Here is a 26,003-nt window from a genome sequence, read left to right as displayed (position 1 = left end):
GCCCTCGGATGCAGCGGGCGGTTGCCATGGCAACGCATCACAGGTAGGAGGGGCTGCGGGGGGGGGGGGCCCTTCCATTGTACCCTATGGGGGGGGGGCGATGTGGGGTGACCCCCCCCCCATGGCTATAGGGAGAGGGGGTATGGGGGTAAAGCCCCCCCCATATCCCCGCTATGAATGGGGGGGGGGGGGCTATAGGGTAAATACCCCCCCATCTATAGGCGGGGGGATATTAGGGGTACCTCCTATGGGGGGGGGCATTGGGATAACCCCCCCCCATCTATGAGGCAGCTTGGAGGGGTCTCCCCCCCCCGCCCATGGCTATAGATTAAATGGGGGACCCCCCCTTTTAGGGCTAAGGGGTGTGCTTCCATTGTGGGGCTCTATGGGGGGGGCCCATAGAGGGGAACATCGGGGGGTGTTCCCCCCCCCCTCTTGGTTGCTTTTTCCCTTTAAATCATAAGGTTTTGGTTAAAAAGCACCAAAAAGGGGGGGTGCCCCCCCCCCCCCCCAAGCAGAGCCAAGCACCCCCTTCCCCACATCTATGGGGCAAAGGTTGGGTACTACCCCCCCCTCGCCCCCCCCATGATGGCTCCATCCAGGCACAGCCCCGGAGCGGTGCCTTTGTGTGCTTCCTGCTGCCTCCTTTTGGGTTGAAATCCCGGGATTTTGGCTCTGTTGGGATTCGGCAGCGAATCCCGGTTCCCCCCCCCCCAAAATCCCTGCTCCTTTTGGGATGTTTTTCCCCTTTTCCTGCTGCTTTGGGAGCCTTTGATACCTGCGGCATGGATGGAGGCACCCACACCCCCCCCCTCCCCCGATTTGCATGGAAAATCCCAAAAAACACCAGAATTTTGGGCTCATTTCAGCCCATTTTGGACAAACATCCCGTTCTGCGCATCATTTTGGGATGTTTCCACCTGGAAATCCACATTTGGGGATGGAAGGGGTGGGATTTGGGCATCAAATTCCCCCTCATTTGGCCCCGTCAGAGCAGAATTCCTGATGTTTAACCTCATTTCCAAGCCCTTTTCCTGCTTTTCCCACCCTCTGGAATGCCGGTGGTTTCATCCGTGGGGTTTTCCCTCTTCCGGCTCCTTTTCCATGTTAAAAATGGGTTTTTTTGGCAAAACTGCGGGGGGGGATTTACTGGTTTGGGAGTGATTGGGGGGGGGGAATTCCCGCTTCCAGGAATTCCCTTTGGGAACACCAATCCCTGCTCTCCACTTGGCCTATTTCCCTACCTGACAGTGGCATTCCCAGCCCCATTCCCACCATTTGACCCCTCTGCACCTTGAATGATCCCTCCAAATTCTCTTCCCCATCCCCTTGGGATGAGCTCTTGGGAATCCTCAAGGAATGGCGGCCGCCATCTCCCTATCTCCATGCTGTAAATCCCATGGGATTGCAAACCCCACAGCTTCCTTTGGCTTCCCCTTATCCCATTCCCACCTGGATTTGGGCAGGGAGCAGCATCACCCTTTGGCCACCTCATTTTGGCCATTCCATGGTCATCCAATGGGAATTCTTCCTCCTTTTGGGGACATAGCTCCTGGTTTGGGAATGTTTTGTGGGAATACCTCATCCCTCTGGAGCCACCTCTGGAATCCCTCTTTATCCAGCATTCCCAAACCGACTATTTCCCATCCCATTCCTCCAATCCCAAACTGGGATTCCCTCCTCGGAGAGGCGTTTTTCCATGGGAAACTCCCAAAATGGGTTGTGAATCCATAGGGATTCCCCCTCTCATCCCACCCATTCCTTCCCAAAACGAGGGAATTTCGGGCTTCATTCCTGCTTTTCGGCTGTTTTGATCGGGGCCAACACAGGATGGGAAAACTGGGCATAAAATAACAAATTTGAGGGGATTTTAGGGAATTTTTTTAGGGCATTCCATGCTTTTCCACGGGCTGCCCACCGAGGGATGCTCCCACCTCGGTTCGGATCCATGAAAACAGCGGGATGAGGACAACTTGGTGCGGGGATGGGGATGCCCTTCACATTGGCCTTGCTTTTCCAGGTGAGATCCCAAGATCCCAGCTGGAATTCCACGATGGCATCGCCGGCCGTCAGCCCCGATTCCTCTTCCCATGAGGGCCTCTCCTCCATCCACTCGGCTCCCGCTTGTTCTCCCACTTCCGACTCGGAAAACCTCAGTCCCGATGAGCTGGAGCTGTTGGCAAAGCTGGAGGAGCAGAACCGGTGAGTTCCCAATGGAATTCCCTCCCCATTCCCACTCTTTTCCCAAGCGTTTCCCATCCCCGATGTCCCAAACCCGATGGGGATGGAATTCCCGGAGCTGCTTCCTCAAGCATCCCCAATGGGAAGCATCTCCAAGGTGGTTTTCCTCTATGGAAGCAGCTCTTCCCGATGGGAAAAGGGGATCTTGGGAAGGAGGTGGCTGTTTGGAAAGGAATCAATAAGGAATGGTCCCATTCCGGGGCTGGGATCCCAGCTGCTCCTATGGGAAAAGGAGGTTTGGAGGAGCCCCTTTGTCCTCCTTTGGGATGTTTTGTGGGATGGGGTTGATGGGATCGCTTCTTCTGTGGGAATACCTCCTTTTCTGGGATGGGATTGGGGGAATCTTCTCCTTGAGGCTGTTTTGTGGGAATATCGCAGTTTTGGGGATAGTTTTGCTGGAATCTCCTCTTCTTTGGGTTAATTTTTGGGGAATTCCTCCTTTTCTGGGATAATTTTGATGGAATCTCCTCTTCTTTGGGTTATTTTTGGGGGGAATTCCTCTGTTTCTGTGATGGTTTTGATGGAATCTCCTCTTCTTTGGGTCGTTTTTTGGGAATTCCTCCATTTTGGGGATATTTTGCTGGAATCTCCTCTGCTTTGGGTTATTTTTGGGGGGAATTCCTCTGTTTCTGGGATGGTTTTGATGGAATCTCCTCTTCTTTGGGTTATTTTTGGGAATTCCTCCTTTTCTGGGATAATTTTTGGATGGAACCTCCTCTTCTTTGGGTTATTTTTGAGAATTCCTCTTTTTCTGGAATGGTTTTGATGGAACCTCCTCTTCTTTGGGTCATTTTGTGGGAATTCCTCCATTTCTGGGATAATTTGGATGGAATCTCCTCTCCTTTGGGTTATTTTGGGGTATACTTCCATTTCTGGGATGGTTTTGATGGAATCTCCTCTTCTTTGGGTCGTTTTTTGGGAATTCCTCCATTTTGGGGATATTTTGCTGGAATCTCCTCTTCTTTGGGTTATTTTTGGGAATTCCTCCATTTCTGGGATAGCTTTTGATGGAACCTCCTCTTCTTTGCGTCATTTTGTGGAAATTCCTCCATTTCTGGGATAATTTTGCTGGAGTCTCCTCTTCTTTGGGTTATTTTTGGGAATCCCTCCATTTCTGGGATAATTTTTGCTGGACTCTCCTCTTCTTTGGGGTCATTTTGCGGCCCTTCTTTGGTGCCCTTCGGAGCCTCTTCGGCCCTATCCCCGCCTCCCGCAGGCTCCTGGAAGCCGACTCCAAATCCCTGCGCTCCATGAACGGCTCCCGTCGGAACAGCGGCTCCTCGCTGGTCTCCAGCTCCTCGGCCTCCTCCAACCTCAGCCACCTGGAAGAGGACACGTGGATCCTGTGGGGCCGCGTCGTCAACGAGTGGGACGAGTGGCGGAGGAAGAAGGAGAAGCTGCTGAAGGTCGGGAAGCGCCGGCGCCGATGCCGGTGCCGCCGCCACCGCGTCCCGCGGGGATGCTCACGCCGTCTCTCCCGCAGGAGCTCATCCGTAAAGGGATTCCCCATCACTTCCGAGCCATCGTGTGGCAGCTCCTGTGCAGCGCCACCGAGATGCCCGTCAAGAAGCAGTACTCGGAGCTGCTCAAGATGTCCTCGCCGTGCGAGAAGCTCATCCGCCGCGATATCGCCCGCACCTACCCGGAGCACGAGTTCTTCAAGGGCCAGGACAGCCTGGGCCAGGAAGTGCTCTTCAACGTCATGAAGGTAGCGGCCAGCTCCCTGCCTTTGGTGCTCCTTCTCTGCCATGGGGTCTGGTGGGACCCGCATCTGGAGCCGGCGCTTCCGGCCCCAAGGAGCTCGTTCCTAAAGCTTCGTTTTCCTCTTTGCTGGATTAAGGAACGATCGTTTTCCCATTGGGTTTCCCTCTGGATTAAGGAAGCAACACTCAATCGTTTTCCCATTGGGTTTCCCATTGGATTAAGGAACCAACACTCAGTAGTTTTCCCGTTGGGTTTCCCATTGGATTAAGGAAGCAACACTCAATCGTCTTCCTATTGGGTTTCCCATTGGATTAAGGAACCAACACTCAATAGTTTTCCCGTTGGGTTTTCCTTTGGATTAAGGAAGCACCACTCAGTCATTTTCCTGTTGGGTTTCCCTTTGGATTAAGGAACCAACACTCAATCATTTTCCCGTTGGGTTTCCCTTTGGATTAAGGAACCAACACTCAATAGTTTTCCCATTGGGTTTCCCTTTGGATTAAGGAACCAACACTCAATCATTTTCCCATTGAGTTTCCCTTTGGATTAAGGAAGCACCATTCAATCGTTTTCCTGTTGAGTTTCCCTCTGGATTAAGGAACCAACACTCAATCGTTTTCCCATTGGGTTTCCCTCTGGATTAAGGAGGCAATTGGGGCTTTGGGGATCTCATCCCAACAGGAGGTGATGTCAACCACAACCAAAGCTCTTTTCCAGCATGGAAATGGGCTTTCCATTGAGGATTAAGGCTTCCTGCCACAGGGAATGTGGAGGCCAGGGCCCTGCTCACACCCCCATTGATAGGGGAGATCAGGAATTAGGGAATCCTGGAATGAACCAGGTTGGGAAAGAGCTTCAAGCTCATCAGATCCAACCTTTATCCAAGCACTTCCAAGGCCTGGGATTCCCAGCCAACCTGGTGTCATCGGGATGCCCTCATCCGCATCAATGGAGCCCCCAAGCCCTGAGGGTGTCCCCAGGTGGATGTGACTCCATTCCCATGCCCCTCTGGACCAGAGCATCCAATGCTTTTCCTTCTTCCCAGGCCTATTCCCTGGTGGACCGCGAGGTCGGCTACTGCCAGGGCAGCGCCTTCATCGTGGGACTGCTGCTCATGCAGGTTTGTGGTGGGTTCCGAGGCTCCCTTCCCGCTCCTCCAGCACCGGATCCGGTGGGATTTGTGTCCTGTTGGATCTGCAGATGCCTGAGGAAGAGGCCTTCTGCGTGTTCGTGAGGCTGATGCAGGAATACCGGCTCCGGGAGCTCTTCAAGCCCAGCATGGCCGAGCTGGGGCTCTGCATCTTCCAGTTCGAGTCCCTGCTGCAGGTGGGCACCAGCGCCATGGGGCAGCCAAGGGGGGAGAGGCCTTGGGGACCATCCATGAGGTGCTCCATGGACCATGCATGAGATACCCAAAGGGGCCATCCATGAGGTGCTCCATGGACCATGCATGAGATACCCAAAGGGGCCATCTATGAGATGCTCCATGGACCATCTATGAGCCTATGGGCACCATGGGGACCCTACATGAGGCCATTGGGACCATCTATGAGATGCTCCATGGGGACCATCCGTGAGATGCTTCATGGACCATCTGTGAGCCTATGGGCACCATGGGGACCATCCATGAGACCATCGGGACCATCTATGAGATGCTCCATGGGGACCATCCATGAGATGCTTCATGGACCATGCATGAGATACCCAAAGGGGCCATCCATGAGATGCTCCATGGACCATCTATGAGCCTATGGGCACCATGGGGCCATCCATGAGACCATTGGAACCATCTATGAGCCTATGGACACCATGGGGACCATCTATGAGACCATTGGGACCATCTATGAGATGCTCCACGGGGACCATCCATGAGATGCTTCATGGACCATCTGTGAGCCTATGGGGACCATGGGGTCCATACATGAGACCATTGGGACCATACATGAGACATCCAAAGGGACCATCCATGGGATGCTCCATGGACCATCTATGAGCCTATGGGCACCATGGGGACCTTCCATGAGATACCCAAAGGGACCATCCATGAGATGCCCCAAGGCCCATCCATGGATGCTCTCAGGAGCATCCATGACTCCTAAAGGGGGGCACCAATGGGACCCAAAGGACACCTTGGGGGTATCCATGAGAGCCCCATGAGATGCTCCATGGATCATCCATGGGCCTATGGGCACCATGGGGACCACAGTAGGGGTACTCATGGTGGTCTCATCACCAAGGCCCATCCACAAACCCTCCTGGAGCTGTCCAAGCCTCAGGAACCAGGATTGACCCTGGGAACCATCCCCCATTCCCGGTATTTCTCCATCCCCCATTCCCAGTTTTCTCCATCACCCGTTCCCACTATTCCTCCATCCCCCATTGCCGGTATTCCTTCATGCCCCATCCTGATTTACCTCCATCCCCCATTCCCAGTTTCCTCCATCCCCCATTCCCAGTTTCCTCCATCCCCCATTCCCAGTTTCCTCCATCCCCCATTCCCAGTTTCCTCCACCCACATTCCCAGTTTTCTCCACCCCCCATTCCCAGTTTCCTCCACCCCCATTCCCAGTTTCCTCCACCCCCATTCCCAGTTTTCCTCCACCCCCATTCCCAGTTTCCTCCACCCCCATTCCCAGTTTCCTCCACCCCCATTCCCAGTATTCCTCCATCCCCCATTCCCAGTTTCCTCCATCCCCCATTCCCGGTTTTCCTCCACCCCCCTTTCCCTTTTTCCTCCACCCCCATTCCCAGTTTACTCCATCTCCATTCCCAGTTTCCTCCACCCCCATTCCCAGTTTCCTCCACCCCTATTCCCAGTATTCCTCCATCCCCCATTCCCAGTTTCCTCCATCCCCCATTCCCTTTTTCCTCCACCCCCATTCCCAGTTTCCTCCACCCCCATTCCCAGTTTTCCTCCACCCCCATTCCCAGTTTCCTCCACCCCCATTCCCAGTTTTCCTCCATCCCCCATTCCCGGTTTTCCTCCATCCAGGAGCAGCTGCCGGAGCTGAACACCCACTTCCGCTCCCAGAGCTTCCTCACTTCCATGTACGCTTCCTCCTGGTTCCTCACCCTCTTCCTCACCACCTTCCCTTTGCCCGTGGCAACGCGCGTCTTCGACATCTTCATGGACGAGGTAATTCCCGAGGGAATCCCATCCCCACGGATCGGGGCTGTGCTCTCCTCCGGGATCCCCATGGAGCCTTCCCATAGGGGCTGGAGATCGTCTTCCGTGTGGGAATGGCGCTGCTGCAGTTCAACCAAGCCGAGCTGGTCCAGTTGGACATGGAGGGAATGTCCCAGGTCCGTGCTGGGTCCTTTGGGATGCGTTCATCCCAAATGGATCAACACATCCCAAATGCGATGGGTTTTCCAATGGGATTTGGTTTGGGGGCACATTCGGGATGGGTTTTCCAATGGGATTTGCTTTGGGACCCATTTGGGATGGGTTCGTCCAATGGGATTTGGTTGGGGGCACATTTGGGATGGGTTTGTCCAATGGGATTTGGCTTAGGGCCCATTTGGGATGGGTTTTCCAATGGGATTTGCTTTGGGGCCCATTTGGGATGGGTTCGTCCAATGGGATTTGGTTGGGGGCCCATTTGGGATGGGTTTGTCCAATGGGATTTGGCTTAGGGCCCATTTGGGATGGGTTTTCCAATGGGATTTGGTTTGGGGCCCATTTGGGATGGGTTTGTCCAATGGGATTTGGTTGGGGGCCCATTTGGGATGGGTTTGTCCAATGGGATTTGGTTGGGGGCCCATTTGGGATGGTTTTGTCCAATGGGATTTGGTTGGGGGCCCATTTGGGATGGTTTTGTCCAATGGGATTTGGTTGGGGGCCCATTTGGGATGGTTTTGTCCAATGGGATTTGGTTTGGGGCCCATTTGGGATGGGTTTGTCCAATGGGATTTGGTTTGGGGGCATATTTGGGATGGGTTTGTCCAATGGGATTAGGTTTGGGGCCCATTTGGGATGGGTTTGGGGCGAGTTTCCTGCTATGGGTCCATGATCCATGGCTGTTCCCTGCATCTGCAGTACTTCCAGAAGGTGATCCCGCACCAGTTCGACAGTTGTCCGGATAAGCTCATCCTTAGGGCATTCCAGGTCAAATACAACGCCAAGAAGATGAAGAGGTGAGGCCATGGAATTGAGGTCCTGCGGGAGATGTGGGGCACGGGGCAATGGGGTCTGGTCCCATCCCTGTATCCCAAACAGGCTGGAGAAGGAATACGCCAGCATCAAGAACAAGGAGATGGAGGAGCAGATCGAGATCAAGGTGAGGGACAGCCATGGAGCCCATTCCAGAGCTGTGGAACCCGTCAATGGAGCCCATTCCAGAGCCATGGAGCCCATCCCAGGGCCATGGAACCCATCCCAGGGCCATGGAACCCATCCCAGGGCCATGGAACCCATCCCAGAGCCATGGAGCCCATCCCAGGGCTATGGAGCCCATCCCAGAGCCATGGAGCCCATCCCAGGGCCATGGAACCCATTCCAGAGCCATGGAACCCATCCCAATGAACCCATTCCAGAGCCATGGAACCCATCCCAATGAACCCATTCCAGAGCCATGGAACCCATCCCAATGAACCCATTCCAGAGCCATGGAACCCATCCCAATGAACCCATTCCAGAGCCATGGAACCCATTCCAGAGCCAAGCACCCTATCCCATGGAGCCCATTCCAGAGCCATGGAACCCATCCAGTGTAACCCATCCCAGAACCATGGAGCCCATCCCATGAAGTCCATCCCAGAGCCATGGAATACATTCCATAGAACCCATCCCAGAGCCATGGAGCCCATTCCAGAGCCATAGAACCCATCCCAGAACCATGGAACCCATCCTACAGCCAAGGAACCCATCCAGTGTAACCCATCCCAGAACCATGGAGCCCATCCCATGAAGTCCATCCCAGAGCCATGGAATACGCTCCATAGAGCCCATCCCAGAGCCATGGAGCCCATTCCAGAGCCAAGCAAACCATCCCATGGAACCCATCCCAGGGCCATCGAGCCCATCCCAGGGCCATGGAACCCATCCATGGAACCCATTCCAGAGCCATGAAACCCAACCATGGAACCCATTCCAGAGCCATGGAACCCATCCCATGGAGCCCATCCCAGAGCCATGGAACCCATCCATGGAACCCATCCCTGGAACCCATCCCAGAGCCATGGAACCCATCCATGGAACCCATCCCATGGAACCCATCCCATGGAACCCATCCCTGGAACCCATCCCAGAGGCATGGAGCCCCTCCATGTAACCCATCCCACAGCCATGGAACCCATCCATGGAACCCATCCCATGGAGCCCATCCATGGAACCCATTCCAGAGCCAAGGAACCCATCCATGGAACCCATCCCATGGAACCCATCCCACAGCCATGGAACCCATCCCTGGAACCCATCCATGGAGCCCATCCATGGAACCCATCCCATGGAACCCATCCATGGAGCCCATTCCAGAGCCAAGGAACCCATCCATGGAACCCTCTCCCATGGCCTCATCTCCCCGCTTTGTGTCCCCCCCTCCCCGCAGCGCCTGCGCACGGAGAACCGGCTCCTGAAGCAGCGCATCGAGACCCTGGAGAAGGTGAGGATCATGGGCAGCACCCCAAAAACACCCCCAAAAAACCCTAAAGTAAACCAAAACACCCTCAAAACACCCACAAAACACCCTAAAACCACCCCAAACCACCCCTAAAACACAACCACCCCAAAACACCCCTAAACCACCCCAAACCACTCCTAAAACAACCAAAACCACCCCAAAATTCCCCTAAAACACCCAGAACATTCTAAAACACCCCTAAAGCACCTCAAAACACTCTAAACCACCCCAAAACAGCAACAAAACACTCCAAACCACCCCCAAACCACCCCTAGACCACCCCAAAATACCCTAAAACACCCCAAAGCACCCTAAAGCACCCCAAAATACCCTGAAACAACACACCCCCAAAACACACCTAAAACACACCTATAACACCCCTAAAGCATGCAACACACCCCCAAAACACCATAGAACTCCCCAAAACACCCCTAAAATGCCCCTATAACAGCCCCAAACAACCCCTGTAACACCCCCAAAACAACATAAAACACCCCAAAACACCATAGAACACCCCAAAACACCCCATAACACCCCCAAAACACCATAAAACACTCCTATAGCAGCCCTAAAACACCCCTATAACACCCCCAAAACACCATAAAACACCCCAAACCACCCCTAAAACACCGCTATAGCACCCTTATAACACCCCCAAAACACCATAAAACACCCTTAAACCACCCCTATAACACCCCCAAAACACCATAAAACACCCCTAAAAAAAAACTAACACCCCAAAACACCCCTAAAACACCCCTATAACACCCTTATAACACCCCAAAACACCATAAAACACCCCAAAACACCCCTATAACAACCCCCAAACACCATAGACCACCCCAAACCACCCCTGTAACACCCTTATAACACCCCCAAAACACCATAAACCACCCCAAAACACCCCTATAACACCCTTATAACACCCCCAAAACGCCATAAAACACCCCCAAAACACCCCCAAACCACCCAAAACCACCTCAAACCCTCTTAGAACACTCACACCCCCCCACCCCCCCCCCCCGGAGCACCCATGGGTGCCCCCCCATCGCCTCCAGCTGCCCTCTTCCCTCCTCGCCCCCCCTCCCAGCGCTGTCCAGGTGCTGAAAGCCGCTCCTCCCGCCCGCTCCATGGCCGCTCCATGTGGAATCGTCAATGGGGAGGTGGGAAACGCTCGGCATCGGGATAGAACAGGAGGGAAAAGAGCAGGAATCCCATGGGAAACACACACCCCAAAAAAAATCCCTGGAATACCCCAGGAAAGGGCTGGGAATGCCGCGGGCGCCTCCACTTTACGGCTTCTCTCGCTGCTTCCGTCTCATTCCTTCTCTTTTCCCTCTTTTCCTTCTTTTCCCGGCCGTGCCGCAGGAGAGCGCGGCTCTCGCCGACCGCCTCATCCAGGTACTATCCCCAAGGAGGGATTTTCCTGCTTTTCCTGCTTGGTCGATGCCTTTTCCTCCCCCTTTTTTGGCTGCCTTGTTCCTGCTTTGGGGAATTGCGGCCCTTCTGCTTTTTCCGGAGGCTCCCGCGGCTCTTCCCGGCTGGGGGAGGAGTGGGAATGGGGTTGGGTTTCAGTGGGAGGGGATGGGGGGAGAGTGGTCCCGAAGGTCCCCATGGGGCTGGTGGCTCCTTCTATAGGGCGTGACATTGGCCTCGCTCCTCAGCCTTGGTGCCTCCTTCACCCCCTTGTCCCCATTGTTCCCTTTGTTCCCCTTGTGCCCATTGGCCCCCATTGCCCCCGTTCCCCCCATTGCTCCCGTTTTCCCCATTGCCCCCGTTACCCCAATTACCCCCATTGATATTACCCACGTTACCTCTGTTACCCCCATTACCCTCATTGCCCCCATTACCCCCATTGCCCCCTTTACCCCTATTGCCCCCATTACCCCCATTGCCACCTTTACCCCTATTGCCCCCATTACCCTCATTGCCACCTTTACCCCCATTACCCTCATTGCCCCCATTACCCCTATTGCCCCCTTTACCCCCGTTGCACCCATTGCCCCCGTTACCCCTATTGCCCCCATTGCCCCCATTACCCTCATTGCCCCCATTACCCCCATTGCCTCATTACCCCCATTGCCCCCATTACCCCCTTTACCCCATTACTCCCTTTACCCCTATTGCCCCCTTTACCCCATTGCCTCATTACCCCCATTACCCCCATTACCCCCATTGTCCCCATCACCCCATTGCCCCCCTTATCTCTGGCAGGGTCAGGTGACGCGGGCGCAGGAGGCAGAGGAGAATTACATCATCAAGCGGGAGCTGGCTGTGGTGCGGCAGCGCTGCAGCAGCGCCACCGAGAGCCTGCAGCGCGCCCAGAGCACCATCCAGCAGCTGCAGCACCAGCAGGTGTGGACAGCGCCCCCTTGTGCTGGGGAGGCCTTGGGTTCGTGTTGGGTTCCCATTGGGTCCCTGTTGGGTTCCTGTTGGGTTCTTGTTGGGTTCCTGTTGGGTTCCTGGTGGGTCCCTGTTGGGTTCGTGTTGGGTTCGTGTTGGGTTCCTGTTGAGTTCCTGTTGGGTTCCCGTTGGGTTCCTGTTGGGTTCCCATTGGGTCCCTGTTGGGTTCCTGTTGGGTTCTTGTTGGGTTCCTGGTGGGTTCCTGGTGGGTCCCTGGTGGGTCCCTGGTGGGTTCCTGTTGGGTCCCTGTTGGGTTCCTGTTGGGTCCCTGTTGGGTCCCTGTTGGGTCCCTGTTGGGTTCCTGTTGAGTCCCTGTTGGGTTCCTGTTGGGTTCCTGTTGGGTTCTTGTTGGGTCCCTGCTGGGTTCCTGTTGGGTCCCTGTTGGGTTCCTGTTGGGTCCCTGTTGGGTTCCTGTTGGGTCCCTGTTGGGTTCCTGTTGGGTTCCTGTTGGGTTCTTGTTGGGTCCCTGCTGGGTCCCTTTTGGGTTCCTGTTGGGTTCTTGGTGGGTTCCTGTTGGGTTCCTCTTGTGTCCCTGTTCTGTTTTTGCTGTGTCCCTGCTCTATCCCTGTTCTATCCCTTTTGTGTCCCTGTTGTTGTGTCTCTCTTCTATCCCTGTTCTATCCCTGCTGTCTCCCTGTTCTATCCCTCTTCTACCCCCGTTCTACCCCTGTTCTATCCCCTTTCTATCCCTCTTCTATCCCCGTTCTACCCCCGTTCTACCCCCATTCTATCCCCATTCTATCCCCGTTCTACCCCCGTTCTACCCCCGTTCTATCCCCATTCTATCTCCCTTCTATCCCCATTCTATCCCCGTTCTATCCCCATTCTATCCCCGTTCTATCCCCATTCTATCCCCCTTCTATCCCCATTCTATCCCCGTTCTATCCCCATTCTATCCCCGTTCTATCCCCATTCTATCCCCCTTCTATCCCCATTCTATCCCCGTTCTATCCCCATTCTATCCCCCTTCTATCCCCATTCTATCCACGTTCTATCCCCATTCTATCCCCCTTCTATCCCCATTCTATCCCCGTTCTATCTCCGTTCTATCCCTCTTCTATCCCCGTTCTACCCCTCTTCTATCCCCGTTCTATCCCTGTTCTATCCCTGCTGTCTCCCTGTTCTATCACTGTTCTATCCCCGTTCTGTCCCCGTTCTATCCCCGTTCTACCCCCGTTCTATCCCCGTTCTATCCCCATTCTATCCCCGTTCTATCCCCGTTCTATCCCTCTTCTATCCCCGTTCTATCCCTCTTCTATCCCTGCTGTATCCCCGTTCTATCCCCGTTCTATCCCCATTCTATCCCCATTCTATCTCCGTTCTATCCCTCTTCTATCCCCATTCTATCACTCTTCTATCCCCGTTCTATCCCTCTTCCATCCCTGCTGTCTCCCTGTTCTATCCCCGTTCTATCCCCGTTCTACCCCCGTTCTGTCCCCGTCCTATCCCCGTTCTATCCCTCTTCTATCCCTGTTCTATCCCTGCTGTCTCCCTGTTCTATCCCTGTTCTATCCCTCTTCTATCTCCGTTCTATCCCTGCTCTATCCCTGTTCTATCCCAGGGGAACCCGCGGCTGAGCGAGGCCTTCGTGACGCAGCTCGAGGCGGAGCTGGAGCAGTCGCGGCTCCGGGAGAGCCAGACCCGAGGAGCCCTCAAGGAGATGCAGGACCGGGTCCTCCACATGGAGCAGGTGCTGGGACCTGGGTGCCCTGGCAGGGACCCATGGGTGGCCCTTGGGGGGGGGGGGGGGTGGCAAGGGTGCCCTGTGGCACCCAGTGCTCCTGCGCGCAGTGACCCCATCCTGGGCAGTCTGCAGCGCTGTCCCCATGGTGTCCCATTGGTGTCCCATGGTGACCCCATGCTGTCCCCATTGATGTCCCCATTGATGTCCCCATTGATGTCCCCATGATGTCCCATTGATGTCCCCATGCTGTCCCATTGATGTCCCCATGCTGTCCCATTGATGTCCCCATTGATGTCCCATCGATGTCCCATTGATGTCCCCATTGATGTCCCCATGCTGTCCCATTGATGTCCCCATTGATGTCCCATTGATGTCCCCATTGATGTCCCCATGCTGTCCCATTGATGTCCCCATTGATGTCCCATCGATGTCCCCTCTGTCCCCGCAGCAGAGCAGTTCAGTGCGGCTACAGGAGGAGCTCCAGGATCAGCTCCAGGGGCAGCTCCAGGAGCACCTGGAGCAGGAGGAGCTGCAGGAGGAGCTGCAAGAGGAGCTGCAGGAGGAGCTGCAAGAGGAGCTGCAGGAGGAGCTGCAAGAGGAGCTGCAGGAGGAGCTGCAAGAGGAGCTGCAGGAGGAGCTGCAAGAGGAGCTGCAGGAGGAGCTGCAAGAGGAGCTGCAGGAGGAGCTGCAGGAGGAGCTGCAGGAGCTGCGGGCGCTGCGTGAGGCCAAGGCCCTCGGGTCCCTCTCGGAGCTGCAGCCGCAGGTGGAGCTCAGGGATAGCAGCATGGGGGTGCCAGTGGGTGCGATGGGTGCCAATGGGTGACAATGGGTGTTATTGGTGCCTATGGGTGCTATGGGTGCTGGTGGGTGCCAATGGGTGCTATGTGTGGTAATGGGTGCCAGTGGGTGCCAATGGATTCTATGGGTGCTGATGGGTGCCAATGAGTGCTATGGGTGCTGATGGGTGCAATGGGTGCTGTGGATGTGCATGGGTGCTGTGGGTGCCAATGGGTGCTAATGGATGCTGTGGGTGCCGATGGGTGCTATGGGTGCTGTGGGTGCCTATGGGTGCCCATGGGTGCCCATGGGTGTTATGGGTACTGGTGGGTGCTATGGGTGCTATGTGTGGCAATGAATGCCAGTGGGTGCTAATGGGGGGTGCCAATGGGTTCTATGGGTGCTGACGGGTGCCAATGCATGCTGTGGGTGCTAATGGGTGCTATGGGTGCTGATAGGTGCCCATGGGTGTTATGGGTGTTGATGGGTGCTACTGGTGCTGATGGGTGACAATGGGTACCAATGGGTGCTAATGGCTGCCAATGGATTCTATGGGTGCTGATGGGTGCCAATGGATTCTATGGGTGCTGATGGGTTCCAATAGGTGCCAATGCATGCTATGGGTGCCAATTGGTGCTGTTGATGCTGATGGGTGCCAATGGGTGATAATGGGGGGTGTCAATGGGTTCTATGGGTGCTGATGGGTGCCAATAGGTGCCAATGCGTGCTATGGGTGTCAATGGGTTCTATGGGTGCTGATGGATGCCAATAGGTGCCAATGTGTGCTATGGGTGCCAATGGGTGCTATGAGTGCTGATAAGTGCCCATGGGTGTTACGGGTGCTGATGGGTGCTGTTGGTGCTGATGGGTGCCAATGGGTGCTAATGGGTGCCAATGGATTCTGTGGGTGCTGATGGGTGCTGTGGATGCTCATGGGTGCTGTGGGTGCCAATGGGTGCTGATGGGTGCCCATGGGTGTTACGGGTGCCCATGGGTGCTATGGGTGCTATGTGTGGCAATGAGTACCAATGGGTGCTAATGGGGGGTGCCAATGGGTGCTATGGGTGCTGATGGGTGCCAGTTGTGCTGTGGGTGCTGATGGGTGCCAATGGGTGCTATGGGTGCTAATGGATGCTGTGGGTGCTGACAGGTGCTAATGGGTGCTATGGATGCTATGGGTACTGATGGGTGCCAGTGGGTACTATGGGTTCTGATGGGTGCCAATTGGTGCTGTGGGTTCTGATGGGTGCTGATGGGTGCCAGTGGGTGCTATGGGCACTGATGGGTCCCAATGGGTGCTATAGGTGCTGATGGCTGCTGTGAGTTCTGACGGCTGCTGTGGGTGCCAGTGGGTGCTATGGGCACTGATGGGTGCCAATGGGTGCTGCGGGTACTGATGGGTGCCAATGGGTGCTGCGGGTGCCAATGGGTGCTATGGGCACTGATGGGTGCCAATGGGTGCTGCGGGTACTGATGGGTGCCAATGGGTGCTGCGTGTGCCCATGGGTGCTATGAGCCCTGATGGGTGCCAGTGGGTGCTGTGGATACTGATGGGTGCCAGTGGGTGCTGGGGGTGCTGATGGGTGCCAGTGGGTGCTCTGGGCTCTGATGGGTGCTGTGGGTGCTGCAGGAACCCAACGCGCTGCAGGAGGCGCAGGTGGAGCTGCGGGAGCTGCGGCAGCGGGTGCTGCACCTCGAGAGCCAGGTAGAGCCTCACTGGGGTGCTGGGTGCAGGGGTGCTGGGTCCCTGGGTGCTAAACTGAGGGCTCTGGGTCCATGGGTGCTGGGTCCATGGGTGCTCAATGCTGGGTCCATGGGTGCTCAACTCGGGGCAGTGGGTGCTGGGTCCATGGGTGATGAAAGGGGGCTCTGAGTCCATGGGTGCTGGGTCCATGGGTGATGAACGGGGCTCTGCGTCCATGGGTGCTGGGTCTGTGGGTGCTTAGTTGGGGGCTGTGGGTCCATGGGTGCTGGGTCCATGGGTGCTCAATGCTGGGTCCATGGGTTCTGTGTCTGTGGGTGCTCAACTGGGGGCTCTGGGTGGTGAGTGCTGGGTCCATAGGCGCTGGGTGCATGAGAGCTAGGTGCAGGGGTGCTGGGTGCAGGGGTGCTGGGTCCGTGGGTGCTAAACTGAGGGCTCTGGGTCCATGGGTGCTGGGCCTATGGGTGCTGGGTCCGTGGGTGCTGAACTGGGGCTCTGGGTCCATGGGTGCTCAATGCTGGGTCCATGGGTGCTCAACTCTGGGCAATGGGTGCTGGGTCCATGGGTGCTGGGTCCATGGGTGCTGAACAGGGGCTCTGGGTCCATGGGTGCTGAGTCCATGGGTGCTGAACTGGGGCTCTGGGTCCATGGGTGCTGGGTCCATGGGTGCTGAACAGGGGCTCTGGGTCCATGGGTGCTGGGTCCATGGGTGCTGAACTGGGGCTGTGGGTCCATGGGTGCTGGGTCCATGGGTGCTGGGTCCATGGGTGCTGAACAGGGGCTCTGGGTCCATGGGTGCTGGGTCCGTGGGTGCTGGGTCCATGGGTGCTGACGCTGCGTCCCATAGGGTGCTCTGCAGCCACTGGAGGTTCAGCACCGGCACCAGGAGCTGCAGAGCCAGGTGGGTGACACTGGGGTACTATCGGGTGCCGTTGGGTGACCCTGGGATGCCATTGGGTGCCATTGGGTGACCCTGGGGTACTATTGGGTGCCATTGGGTGACACTGGGGTGCCATTGGATGCCGTTGGGTGACATTGGGGTACTATTGGGTGCCATTGGGTGACACTGGGATGCCATTGGGTACCATTGGGTGACACTGGGGTACTATTGGGTGCCATTGGGTGACACTGGGGTACTATTGGGTGCCATTGTGTGCCATTGGGTGACCCTGGGATGCCATTGGTTGCCATTGGGTGACCCTGGGATACTATTGGGTGCCATTGGGTGACCCTGGGGTACTATTGGGTGCCATTGGGTGACACTGGGGTGCCATTGGATGCCGTTGGGTGACATTGGGGTACTATTGGGTGCCATTGGGTGACACTGGGATGCCATTGGGTACCATTGGGTGACCCTGGGGTACTATTGGGTGCCATTGGGTGACACTGGGGTACTATTGGGTGCCATTGTGTGCCATTGGGTGACACTGGGGTGCTATTGGGTGCCATTGGGTGACACTGGGGTACTATTGGGTGCCATTGGGTGCCATTGGGTGACACTGGGGTACTATCGGGTGCCGTTGGGTGACCCTGGGATGCCATTGGGTGACCCTGGGGTACTATTGGGTGCCATTGGGTGCCATTGGGTGCCGTTGGGTGACCCTGGGGTGCTATTGGGTGCCATTGGGTGACACTGGGATGCCATTGGATGCCATAGGGTGACCCTGGGATGCCATTGGGTGCCATTGGGTGACACTGTGGTGCCATTGGGTGCCATAGGGTGACCCTGGGATGCCATTGGGTGCCATTGGGTGACCCTGGGGTACTATTGGGTGCCATTGGGTGACATTGGGGTGCCATTGGGTGACCCCGGGGTACTATTGGGTGCCGTTGGGGGCCTCAGAGCCTGCAGCAGGGGCTGCACGAGGGGAGCAACGCGGCGGCAATGGAGGAGCTGCGGCAACGAGTGAGGGAGCTGGAACTGCAGGTGTGGGAATGGGATGGGGTGTGGGGTGTGGGGTGTGGGAATGGGATGGGGTGGTGTGGGGTGTGGGGTATGGGGTATGGGATATGGGGTATGGGATATGGGGTATGGGGTATGGGGTATGGGATATGGGGTATGGGATATGGGGTATGGGGTATGGGATATGGGGTGTGGGATATGGGGTATGGGATATGGGGTATGGGATATGGGATATGGGGTATGGGATATGGGATATGGGGTATGGGGGGTGTGGGGTATGGGGGGTGGGGTATGGGGGGTGTGGGGTATGGGATATGGGGTATGGGGTGTGGGATATGGGGTATGGGATATGGGATATGGGGTGTGGGATATGGGGTAAGGGATATGGGATATGGGGTATGGGGTGTGGGATATGGGACATGGGATGTGTGGGCGCTGTCTCTGGGGGTGCACCCATGGGTGCTCTGGTTCCCAGCAGGAGCAGCGGCTGCTCCAGGGGCAGCTCAAGCGCTCGGAAGCGGCTCAGAGCATCCGGCACCTGCAGGAGCACATCCGGGAGCTCAAGGCCGAGGTGAGGCCCCCCCAGCACCCATGGGTGTCAGTGGGACCAGGAACCAGCACCCATGGGTGTCAATGGGACCCGGAACCAGCACCCATGGGTGTCAATGGGACCCGGAACCAGCACCCATGGGTGTCAGTGGGACCCGGAACCAGCACCCATGGGTGTCAATGGGACCTGGAACCACCACCCATGGGTGTCAATGGGACCCGGGACCAGCACCCATGGGTGTCAATGGGACCCGGAACCAGCACCCATGGGTGTCAATGGGACCCAGGACCAGCACCCATGGGTGTCAATGGGACCCGGAACCAGCACCCATGGGTGTCAATGGGACCTGGAACCACCACCCATGGGTGTCAATGGGACCCGGGACCAGCACCCATGGGTGTCAATGGGACCCGGAACCAGCCCCCATGGGTGTCAATGGGACCCGGGACCAGCACCCATGGGTGACAGTGGGACCAGGAACCAGCACCCACGGGTGTCAATGGGACCCGGAACCAGCATCCGTGGTTGTCAATGGGACCCGGAACCACCACCCATGGGTGTCAATGGGACCCATAACCAGCACCCATGGGTGTCAATGGGACCCAGGACCAGCACCCATGGGTGTCAATGGGACCCATAATAAGCACCCATGGGTGACAGCACCTCTCCTCCCTGCCACTTCTCTGCTGCCCCGTATCCCCCCTTATCCCCCCCTTCATCCCCCCCTCATCCCCCCCATGCCCCCCTCATCTCTCCCCTTATCCCCCGTCCCCCCTCATCCCCCCACTCCCCCCCTCCCCCCTCACCCCCCCTCACCCCCCCATCCCCCCCATCCCCCCCATCCTTCCCCTCATCCCCCCCCTTATCCCCCAAATCCCCCCATCCCCCCATGCACCCCCTCATCTCCCCCCTCACCCCCCCATCCCCCCCTGCTCCTCCCCCCTCATCCCCCCATCTCCCCCTTATCATCCCCCATCCCCCCTCATCCCCCCCATCCCCCCTCCACCCCTGCCTTATCCCCCCTCATCCCCCCCTTATCCCCCCTCACCCCCCATCCCCCCCATCCCCCCTTATCCCCCCATCCCCCCATCCCCCCTCTTATCCCCCCCTTATTCGCCCCTCATCCCCCCCATCCCCCCCATCCACCCCTTATCCCCCCCTTATCCCCCCCATCCCCCCCATTCCCCCCCATCCCCCCTCATCCCCCCCATCCCCCCATCCCCCCCTTATCCCCCCTTACCCCCCATCCCCCCCCTCATCCTCCCCCCTTATCCCCCCCTCATCCCCCCTTCATTCCCCCCCCATCCCCTCCTCATCCCCCCCATCCCCCCCATCCCCCCCTCCCCTCCCCCCCATTTCTCCCCTAGATCCGGATGCTCCGGGGGTCGCTGCCGTTCGGTGCCGTGGGGCTGGGCCCCCCCCTGGACTCCTCGGGCTCTTCCGATGAGGAGCCCCCCCCCTTCCCCCTCCGGGCCCTGGGGCACTTGGGGGGCAGCAGCGACAGCGACCACGAGGGGGCGCCCCCCGCACCCTGAGCCCCAGAGAGGGGGTGGGGCTCCAGCCCCATAGAGCCCGGGGACAGCCAATGGGGCAGCGAGGAGCACCCATGGGTCCCGTGGCACCCAAGGAGCACCCAGGGAGCCTGTGGCGCACAAGGGGCACCCATAGGACACTAAGGAGCACCCTCCTGTGGCACCCAAGGAGCACCCATGGAGCCCATAGGACACTGGGGAGCACCCATGGGTCCTGTGGCACCCAAGCGGCACCCATGGAGCCCATAGGACACTGGGGAGCACCTATGGGTCCTGTGGCACCCAAGGGAGACCCATAGGACACTGAGGAGCACCCTCCTGTGGCACCCAAGGAGCACCCATAGGACACTGAGGAGCACCCATGGGTCCTATGGCACCCAAGGAGCACCCATGGCACCCATAGGACACTGAGGAGCACCCTCCTGTGGCACCCAAGGGGCACCCATAGGACACTGAGGAGCACCTTCCTGTGGCACCCAAGGAGCACCCATGGAGCCCATAGGACACTGAGGAGCACCCATGGGTCCTCTGGCACCCAAGGAGCACCCATGGCACCCATAGGACACTGAGGAGCACCCATGGACCCTGTGGCACCCAAGGGGCACCCATGGTGCCCGTAGGACACTGAGGAGCACCCATGGGTCCTATGGCACCCAAGGAGCACCCATGGCACCCATAGGACACTGAGGAGCACCCATGGACCCTGTGGCACCCAAGGAGCACCCATGGTACCCATAGGACACTGAGGAGCACCCATGGGTCCTATGGCACTCAGGGGGGACCCATGGCGCCCATAGGACACTGAGGAGCACCCATGGGTCCTATGGCACCCAAGGAGCACCCATGGAGCCTGTGGCACCCAAAGGGCACCCGTGGACCCCAGGGGACACTGAGGAGCGCACATGGACTCTATGGCACCCAAGGGGCACCCATGGACCCCAGAGGACCCAGGAGACACCAAGGGGCACCCATGGACCCTGTGGCACCCAAAGGGCACCCATGGACCCCAGAGGACACTGAGGAGCACCCATGGGCCATATGGCACCCAGGGGACACCCCTGGGCTCCATGGCACCCAGAGGACACCGAGGAGCACCCATAGGCCCCATGGCACCCAAGGGACACCCAGGGACCCTATAGGACCTAGGGGACACCAAGGAGCACCCATGGGCCTCATGGCACTGAAGGGACAATGGGGGACACTAAGGGACACCCATGGCACCCAGAGGACCCTGAGGAGCACCCATGGGCCCCATGGCACCCAAAGGACCCCAAGGAGCACCCATGGGCCCCAAGGAGCACCCAAGGGGTACCCATGGCACCCAGAGGACCCTGAGGAGCACCCATGGGCCCCATGGCACCCAAAGGACCCCAAGGAGCACCCATGGGCCCCGTGGCACCCAAGGGGTACCCAAGGACCGTATAGCACCCAGGGGACACTCGTGGCACCCAGAGGACACTGGGGGGCACCCATGGGCCCCATAGCACCCAAGGGGCACCCAATGGCACCCAAGGGGATCCAGCCCCATCCGGATCCATCCCCCCCCATTGGGATCCAAGCATGGGGGGACCCCAACATTGGACCAGGATATGGGGGGGGGGGGGGGGGGGGGGGGGGGGGGATGGACCCGATCCTGCCCCCCCCCCCCCCCCCCCCCCCCCCCCGATTGGTTCCTTCCTGTACAGAGAAATAAGAGACAATGTGGGGAAACAGCCCCAAAATCCTGAGAATTCACCCCAAAAACAGCGTGGGACCTAAAAAAGCATCAAATTCACCCCGGAAATTCCCCGTGGAGCCCAAAATCCTGGGGGTTGCTCCCAAAACTCCCGGAATTCACCCCAAAACATCTGTAGGGAGCCAAAAAGCATCAAATTCACCCTGAAAAAGCCCACTTAGAGCCCCAAATCCCTGAGATTTGGCCTAAAATCGTGGGAATTCACCCCCAAAAAGGGCTGGGAGCGAAAAAGCATCAAAATCACCCCAAACCCCCACTTGGACCCTAAAATCCCTGGAATTCACCCCAAAATCTGTAAGGACCCCAAAAAGCCTCGAATTCACCCCAGAAATTCCATATGGAGCCCAAAATCCTGGGAAGCGGTCACCAAATCCCTGGATTTGACCCCAGAACATCAGCAAAGACCCAAAATGCCACAAATTCAGCCCAAAACCCAACTTGGACCCCAAAACCCCCGCGATTTGCCCTAAAATCGCTGTTATTATGCCCAAAATGGGCAAAGACCCAAAAAGCCTCAAATTCACCTCAAAAATGCCCCGTGGACCCCCAAATCCTGGGAATTGGTCACAAAATCCCGGGAATTCACCCCAAAACATGGGCTGGGACCCCAAATCCATCAAATTCAACCCAAAAAACCCCACTTGGACCCCAAATCCCTGCGGTTTGCCCTAAAACCACTGAAATTCACCCCAAAATGGGCTGGACCCCAAACTGATGGAATTTGGCCCCAAAACCCCTCAAATTCACCCCAAAACATCACTGGACCCAAAAAGCCTCGAATTCACCCCAAAAGCCCATTTGGCCCCAAAACCCCTTGAATTCAACCCAAAATCACCTCCCCCCCAATAACCACAAGGGGGGGGGGGGGGCTCAGGGGCTCCTTTATTTGCCCCCCAGGATGGGGGGGGGGGGACCCGGAAGGTTCCATCCATGGGGGGGGGGGGGGGCCGGCCTCAGGGTGCTGGGGGGGGGGCCCCGGCAGGCGGCAGCTTCAGGGGGGGGCTCCTGAGCTGGGGGGGGGGTCCCATTGAGCCCCCATTGAGCTCCATTGAGCCCCATGGAGTTCTCATTGAGCCCCATTGAGCCCCATGGAGTTCTCATTGAGCCCCCATTGAGCTCCATTGAGCCCCATTGAGCCCCCATTGAGCTCCATTGAGCCCCATTGAGCCCCCATTGAGCTCCATTGAGCCCCATGGAGTTCTCATTGAGCCCCCATTGAGCTCCCTTTAAGCCCCATTGCCCCCCATTGAGCCCCATGGAGTTCTCATTGAGCCCCCATTGAGCTCCATTGAGCCCCATTGCCCCCCATTGAGCCCCATGGAGTTCTCATTGAGCCCCCATTGAGCTCCATTGAGCCCCATTGAGCTCCATTGAGCTCCATTGAGTTCTCATTGAGCCCCCATTGAGCTCCATTGAGCTCCATTGAGTTCTCATTGAGCCCCCATTGAGCCCCCATTGCCCGCATTCAGCCCCCATTGAACCCCTATTACCCCCCATTGAGCTCCCACTGAGCCCCATTGCCCCCATTGAGCTCCCTTTAAGCCCCATTGCCCCCCATTGAGCCCCATTGAGTTCTCATTGAGCCCCCATTGACTCCCATTGAGCCCCATTGAGCCCCCATTGAGCCCCCATTGAGCCCCATTGCCCCCCATTGAGCCCCATGGAGTTCTCATTGAGCCCCCATTGAGCTCCATTGAGCCCCATTGAGCCCCCATTGAGCTCCATTGAGCCCCATGGAGTTCTCATTGAGCCCCCATTGAGCTCCCTTTAAGCCCCATTGCCCCCCATTGAGCCCCATGGAGTTCTCATTGAGCCCCCATTGAGCTCCATTGAGACCCATTGAGTTCTCATTGAGTCCCCATTGAGCCCCCATTGCCCGCATTCAGCCCCCATTGAACCCCCATTGCCCCCCATTGAGCTCCCACTGAGCCCCATTGCCCCCCATTGAGCTCCCTTTAAGCCCCATTGCCCCCCATTGAGCCCCATTGAGTTCTCATTGAGCCCCCATTGACTCCCATTGAGCCCCATTGAGCCCCCATTGAGCCCCATTGAGCCCCCATTGACCCCCATTGAACCCCCATTGAGCCCCCATTGACCCCCACTGAGCCCCACCGACCCTCATTGAGAACCCACTGAGCACCCATCGCTCCCCATTGACCCCCACTGAGTCCCATTGAGCCCCATTGCCCCCCATTGCCCCCCATTGAGCCCCATTGCCCCCCATTGCCCCATACCTGGCACTGGGGGGCAGCGTTGGACCTGGGGGGGGCAGGAGGGGGCCGTGGGGCAGCTGGGGGGGGGGGGAGGCAGCGATAAGAGGGGGTCATAGGGGATCTATGGGGGTATATGGCAGTCTATGGGGGGAATTTGGGGGTCTCAGGGGGGTCTATGTGGGGCTATGGGGGTCTGTGGATGTCTATGGGGGAGCTATGGGTGTCTATGGGGTCTGTGAGGGGCTATGGTGTCTCTGGGTGCCTATGGGGGTCTATGGGTCTCTATGGGTTCTGTGGGGGTCTATGAGGTCTATGTGGGGCTGTGGGGGTCTGTGGACGTGTAGGGGGGGGCTATGGGTGTCTATGGGGTCTGTGAGGAGCTATGGAATCTATGGGGGTCCATGGGGTCTGTTGGGGGGCTATGGAGTCTATGGGTGCCTATGGGGTCTATTGGGGGGCTATGGGGTCTATGGGGGGCTATGGGGTCTATGGGGGGCTATGAGATCTATGGGTGTCTATGGGATCTATGGTAGTCTAGGGGTGCCTATAGGTCTCTATGGTCTCTGTGGGTCTCTCTATGGTCTCTATGGGTCTCTCTATGGGTCTCTATGGTCTCTGTGGGGTCTCTATGGGTTTCTATGGTCTCTATGGGTCTCTATGGGGTCTCTATGGGTCTCTATGGGTCTCTATGGTCTCTATGGGTCTCTATGGGTCTCTATGGGGTCTCTATGGGTCTCTATGGGTCTCTATGGGTCTCTATGGTCTCTATGGGTCTCTATGGGTCTCTCTATGGGTCTCTATGGGTCTCTCTATGGGTCTCTATGGGATCTCTATGGGTATCTATTGGTCTCTATGGGGTCTCTATGGTCTCTATGGGTCTCTATGGGTCTCTATGGTCTCTATGGGTCTCTATGGGTCTCTATGGGTCTCTATGGTCTCTATGGGTCTCTATGGGTCTCTATGGTCTCTATGGGTCTCTATGGTCTCTATGGGTCTCTATGGGTCTCTGTGGGTCTCTATGGTCTCTATGGTCTCTATGGTCTCTATGGTCTCTATGGGTCTCTATGGGTCTCTATGGTCTCTATGGGTCTCTATGGTCTCTATGGTCTCTATGGGTCTCTATGGGTCTCTATGGTCTCTATGGGTCTCTATGGTCTCTATGGTCTCTATGGGTCTCTATGTGTCTCTATGGGTCTCTGTGGGTCTCTATGGTCTCTATGGGTCTCTATGGTCTCTATGGTCTCTATGGGTCTCTATGGTCTCTATGGGTCTCTATGGGTCTCTATGGGTCTCTATGGTCTCTATGGTCTCTATGGGTCTCTATGGGTCTCTATGGGTCTCTATGGGTGTCTATGGTCTCTATGGGTCTCTATGGTCTCTATGGGTCTCTATGGGTCTCTATGGGGTTCTTTGCCCCCTCACCTGTGCGCCCATGCACGAACCAGACCCCCCCCGCCAGCGCTGCCCCCACCACGAAGGCCCCGAAGGAAACGGCAGCGACGACCCCGGGGGGGACCTGGGGGTCTGAAGGGGGGGGGGAGGGGGTCAGTGATGGAGCCCCCCCCCCCCCTTGCCCCGCCCCCTCCCCCCCCCCATTGCCCCTCCCCCTCCATCACTCACCCGCGGGGGGGGGGTGGGGCCGGTCCCGTTGCTGGGGGGGAGGGGGGAGGCGCAGGACGGAGGGGGGAGGGGGGAACGGCAGCGGGGGGGCACCTGCGGGGGGAGGGGATTATGGGGGGGGGGGAGGGGTCAGAGGGTCAGGGGTCATTCCCCCCATTCCCGGTATTCCCAGTGTTGGGCTATTGGCTATCCCGGCATTCCCGGTATTCCCGGTATTCCCAGTGTGGGGTATCCCAGTATTCCCAGCATTCCCAGTGTTGGGGGTCCCAGTATTCCCAGTGTGCAGTATTGGCTATCCCGGCATTCCCGTTATTCCCA

At 57.5% G+C, this 26,003-nt stretch overlaps 1 protein-coding gene and 1 long non-coding RNA gene across 2 annotated transcripts; one reads left to right on the top strand and one right to left on the bottom strand.

Annotated features, from left to right (window-relative positions):
- On the top strand, positions 1-20,120 carry LOC130605617 (EVI5-like protein). Its single transcript, XM_057421244.1, has 20 exons — positions 1-43; positions 2,021-2,202; positions 3,458-3,647; positions 3,725-3,949; positions 4,991-5,065; positions 5,146-5,271; positions 6,938-7,081; positions 7,159-7,248; positions 7,985-8,082; positions 8,165-8,225; positions 9,495-9,548; positions 10,935-10,967; positions 11,781-11,921; positions 13,531-13,659; positions 14,102-14,184; positions 14,341-14,416; positions 16,980-17,033; positions 17,985-18,059; positions 18,511-18,606; positions 19,953-20,120. Exons 2-20 carry the CDS (start codon positions 2,054-2,056, stop codon positions 20,118-20,120), a joined length of 2,067 nt encoding a protein of 688 aa, XP_057277227.1. The 5' UTR covers positions 1-43; positions 2,021-2,053.
- A 3,966-nt stretch (positions 20,121-24,086) lies between these two features.
- LOC130605622 (uncharacterized) lies at positions 24,087-25,765 on the bottom strand. The gene is made up of 3 exons (XR_008973746.1): positions 25,686-25,765; positions 25,488-25,589; positions 24,087-24,142 (listed from the first exon to the last, which is right to left on the bottom strand). It is a non-coding gene; the product is annotated as an uncharacterized LOC130605622 (long non-coding RNA).
- Positions 25,766-26,003: the final 238 nt, after the last annotated feature.

Source organism: Pezoporus wallicus, unplaced genomic scaffold (genome assembly GCF_028554395.1).
Source record: "Pezoporus wallicus isolate ANWC-B61680 ecotype Strahan unplaced genomic scaffold, APGP_CSIRO_Pwel_v1 contig_10168, whole genome shotgun sequence".
NCBI classification, from domain to species: Eukaryota; Metazoa; Chordata; class Aves; order Psittaciformes; family Psittacidae; genus Pezoporus; species Pezoporus wallicus.
This window is presented reverse-complemented; position numbering and strand designations above follow the sequence as displayed.

What these genes read in the sequence shown, in the direction of transcription:
- LOC130605617 (XM_057421244.1), top strand. Translation starts at nt 2,054, where the DNA reads ATGGCATCGCCGGCCGTCAGCCCCGATTCCTCTTCCCATGAGGGCCTC. An exon ending in AAGCTGGAGGAGCAGAACCG is followed by an intron (nt 2,203 to 3,457) that starts GTGAGTTCCCAA and finishes CGCCTCCCGCAG; the next exon opens with GCTCCTGGAAGCCGACTCCA. An exon ending in ACCAGGAGCTGCAGAGCCAG is followed by an intron (nt 17,034 to 17,984) that starts GTGGGTGACACT and finishes CAGAGCCTGCAG; the next exon opens with CAGGGGCTGCACGAGGGGAG.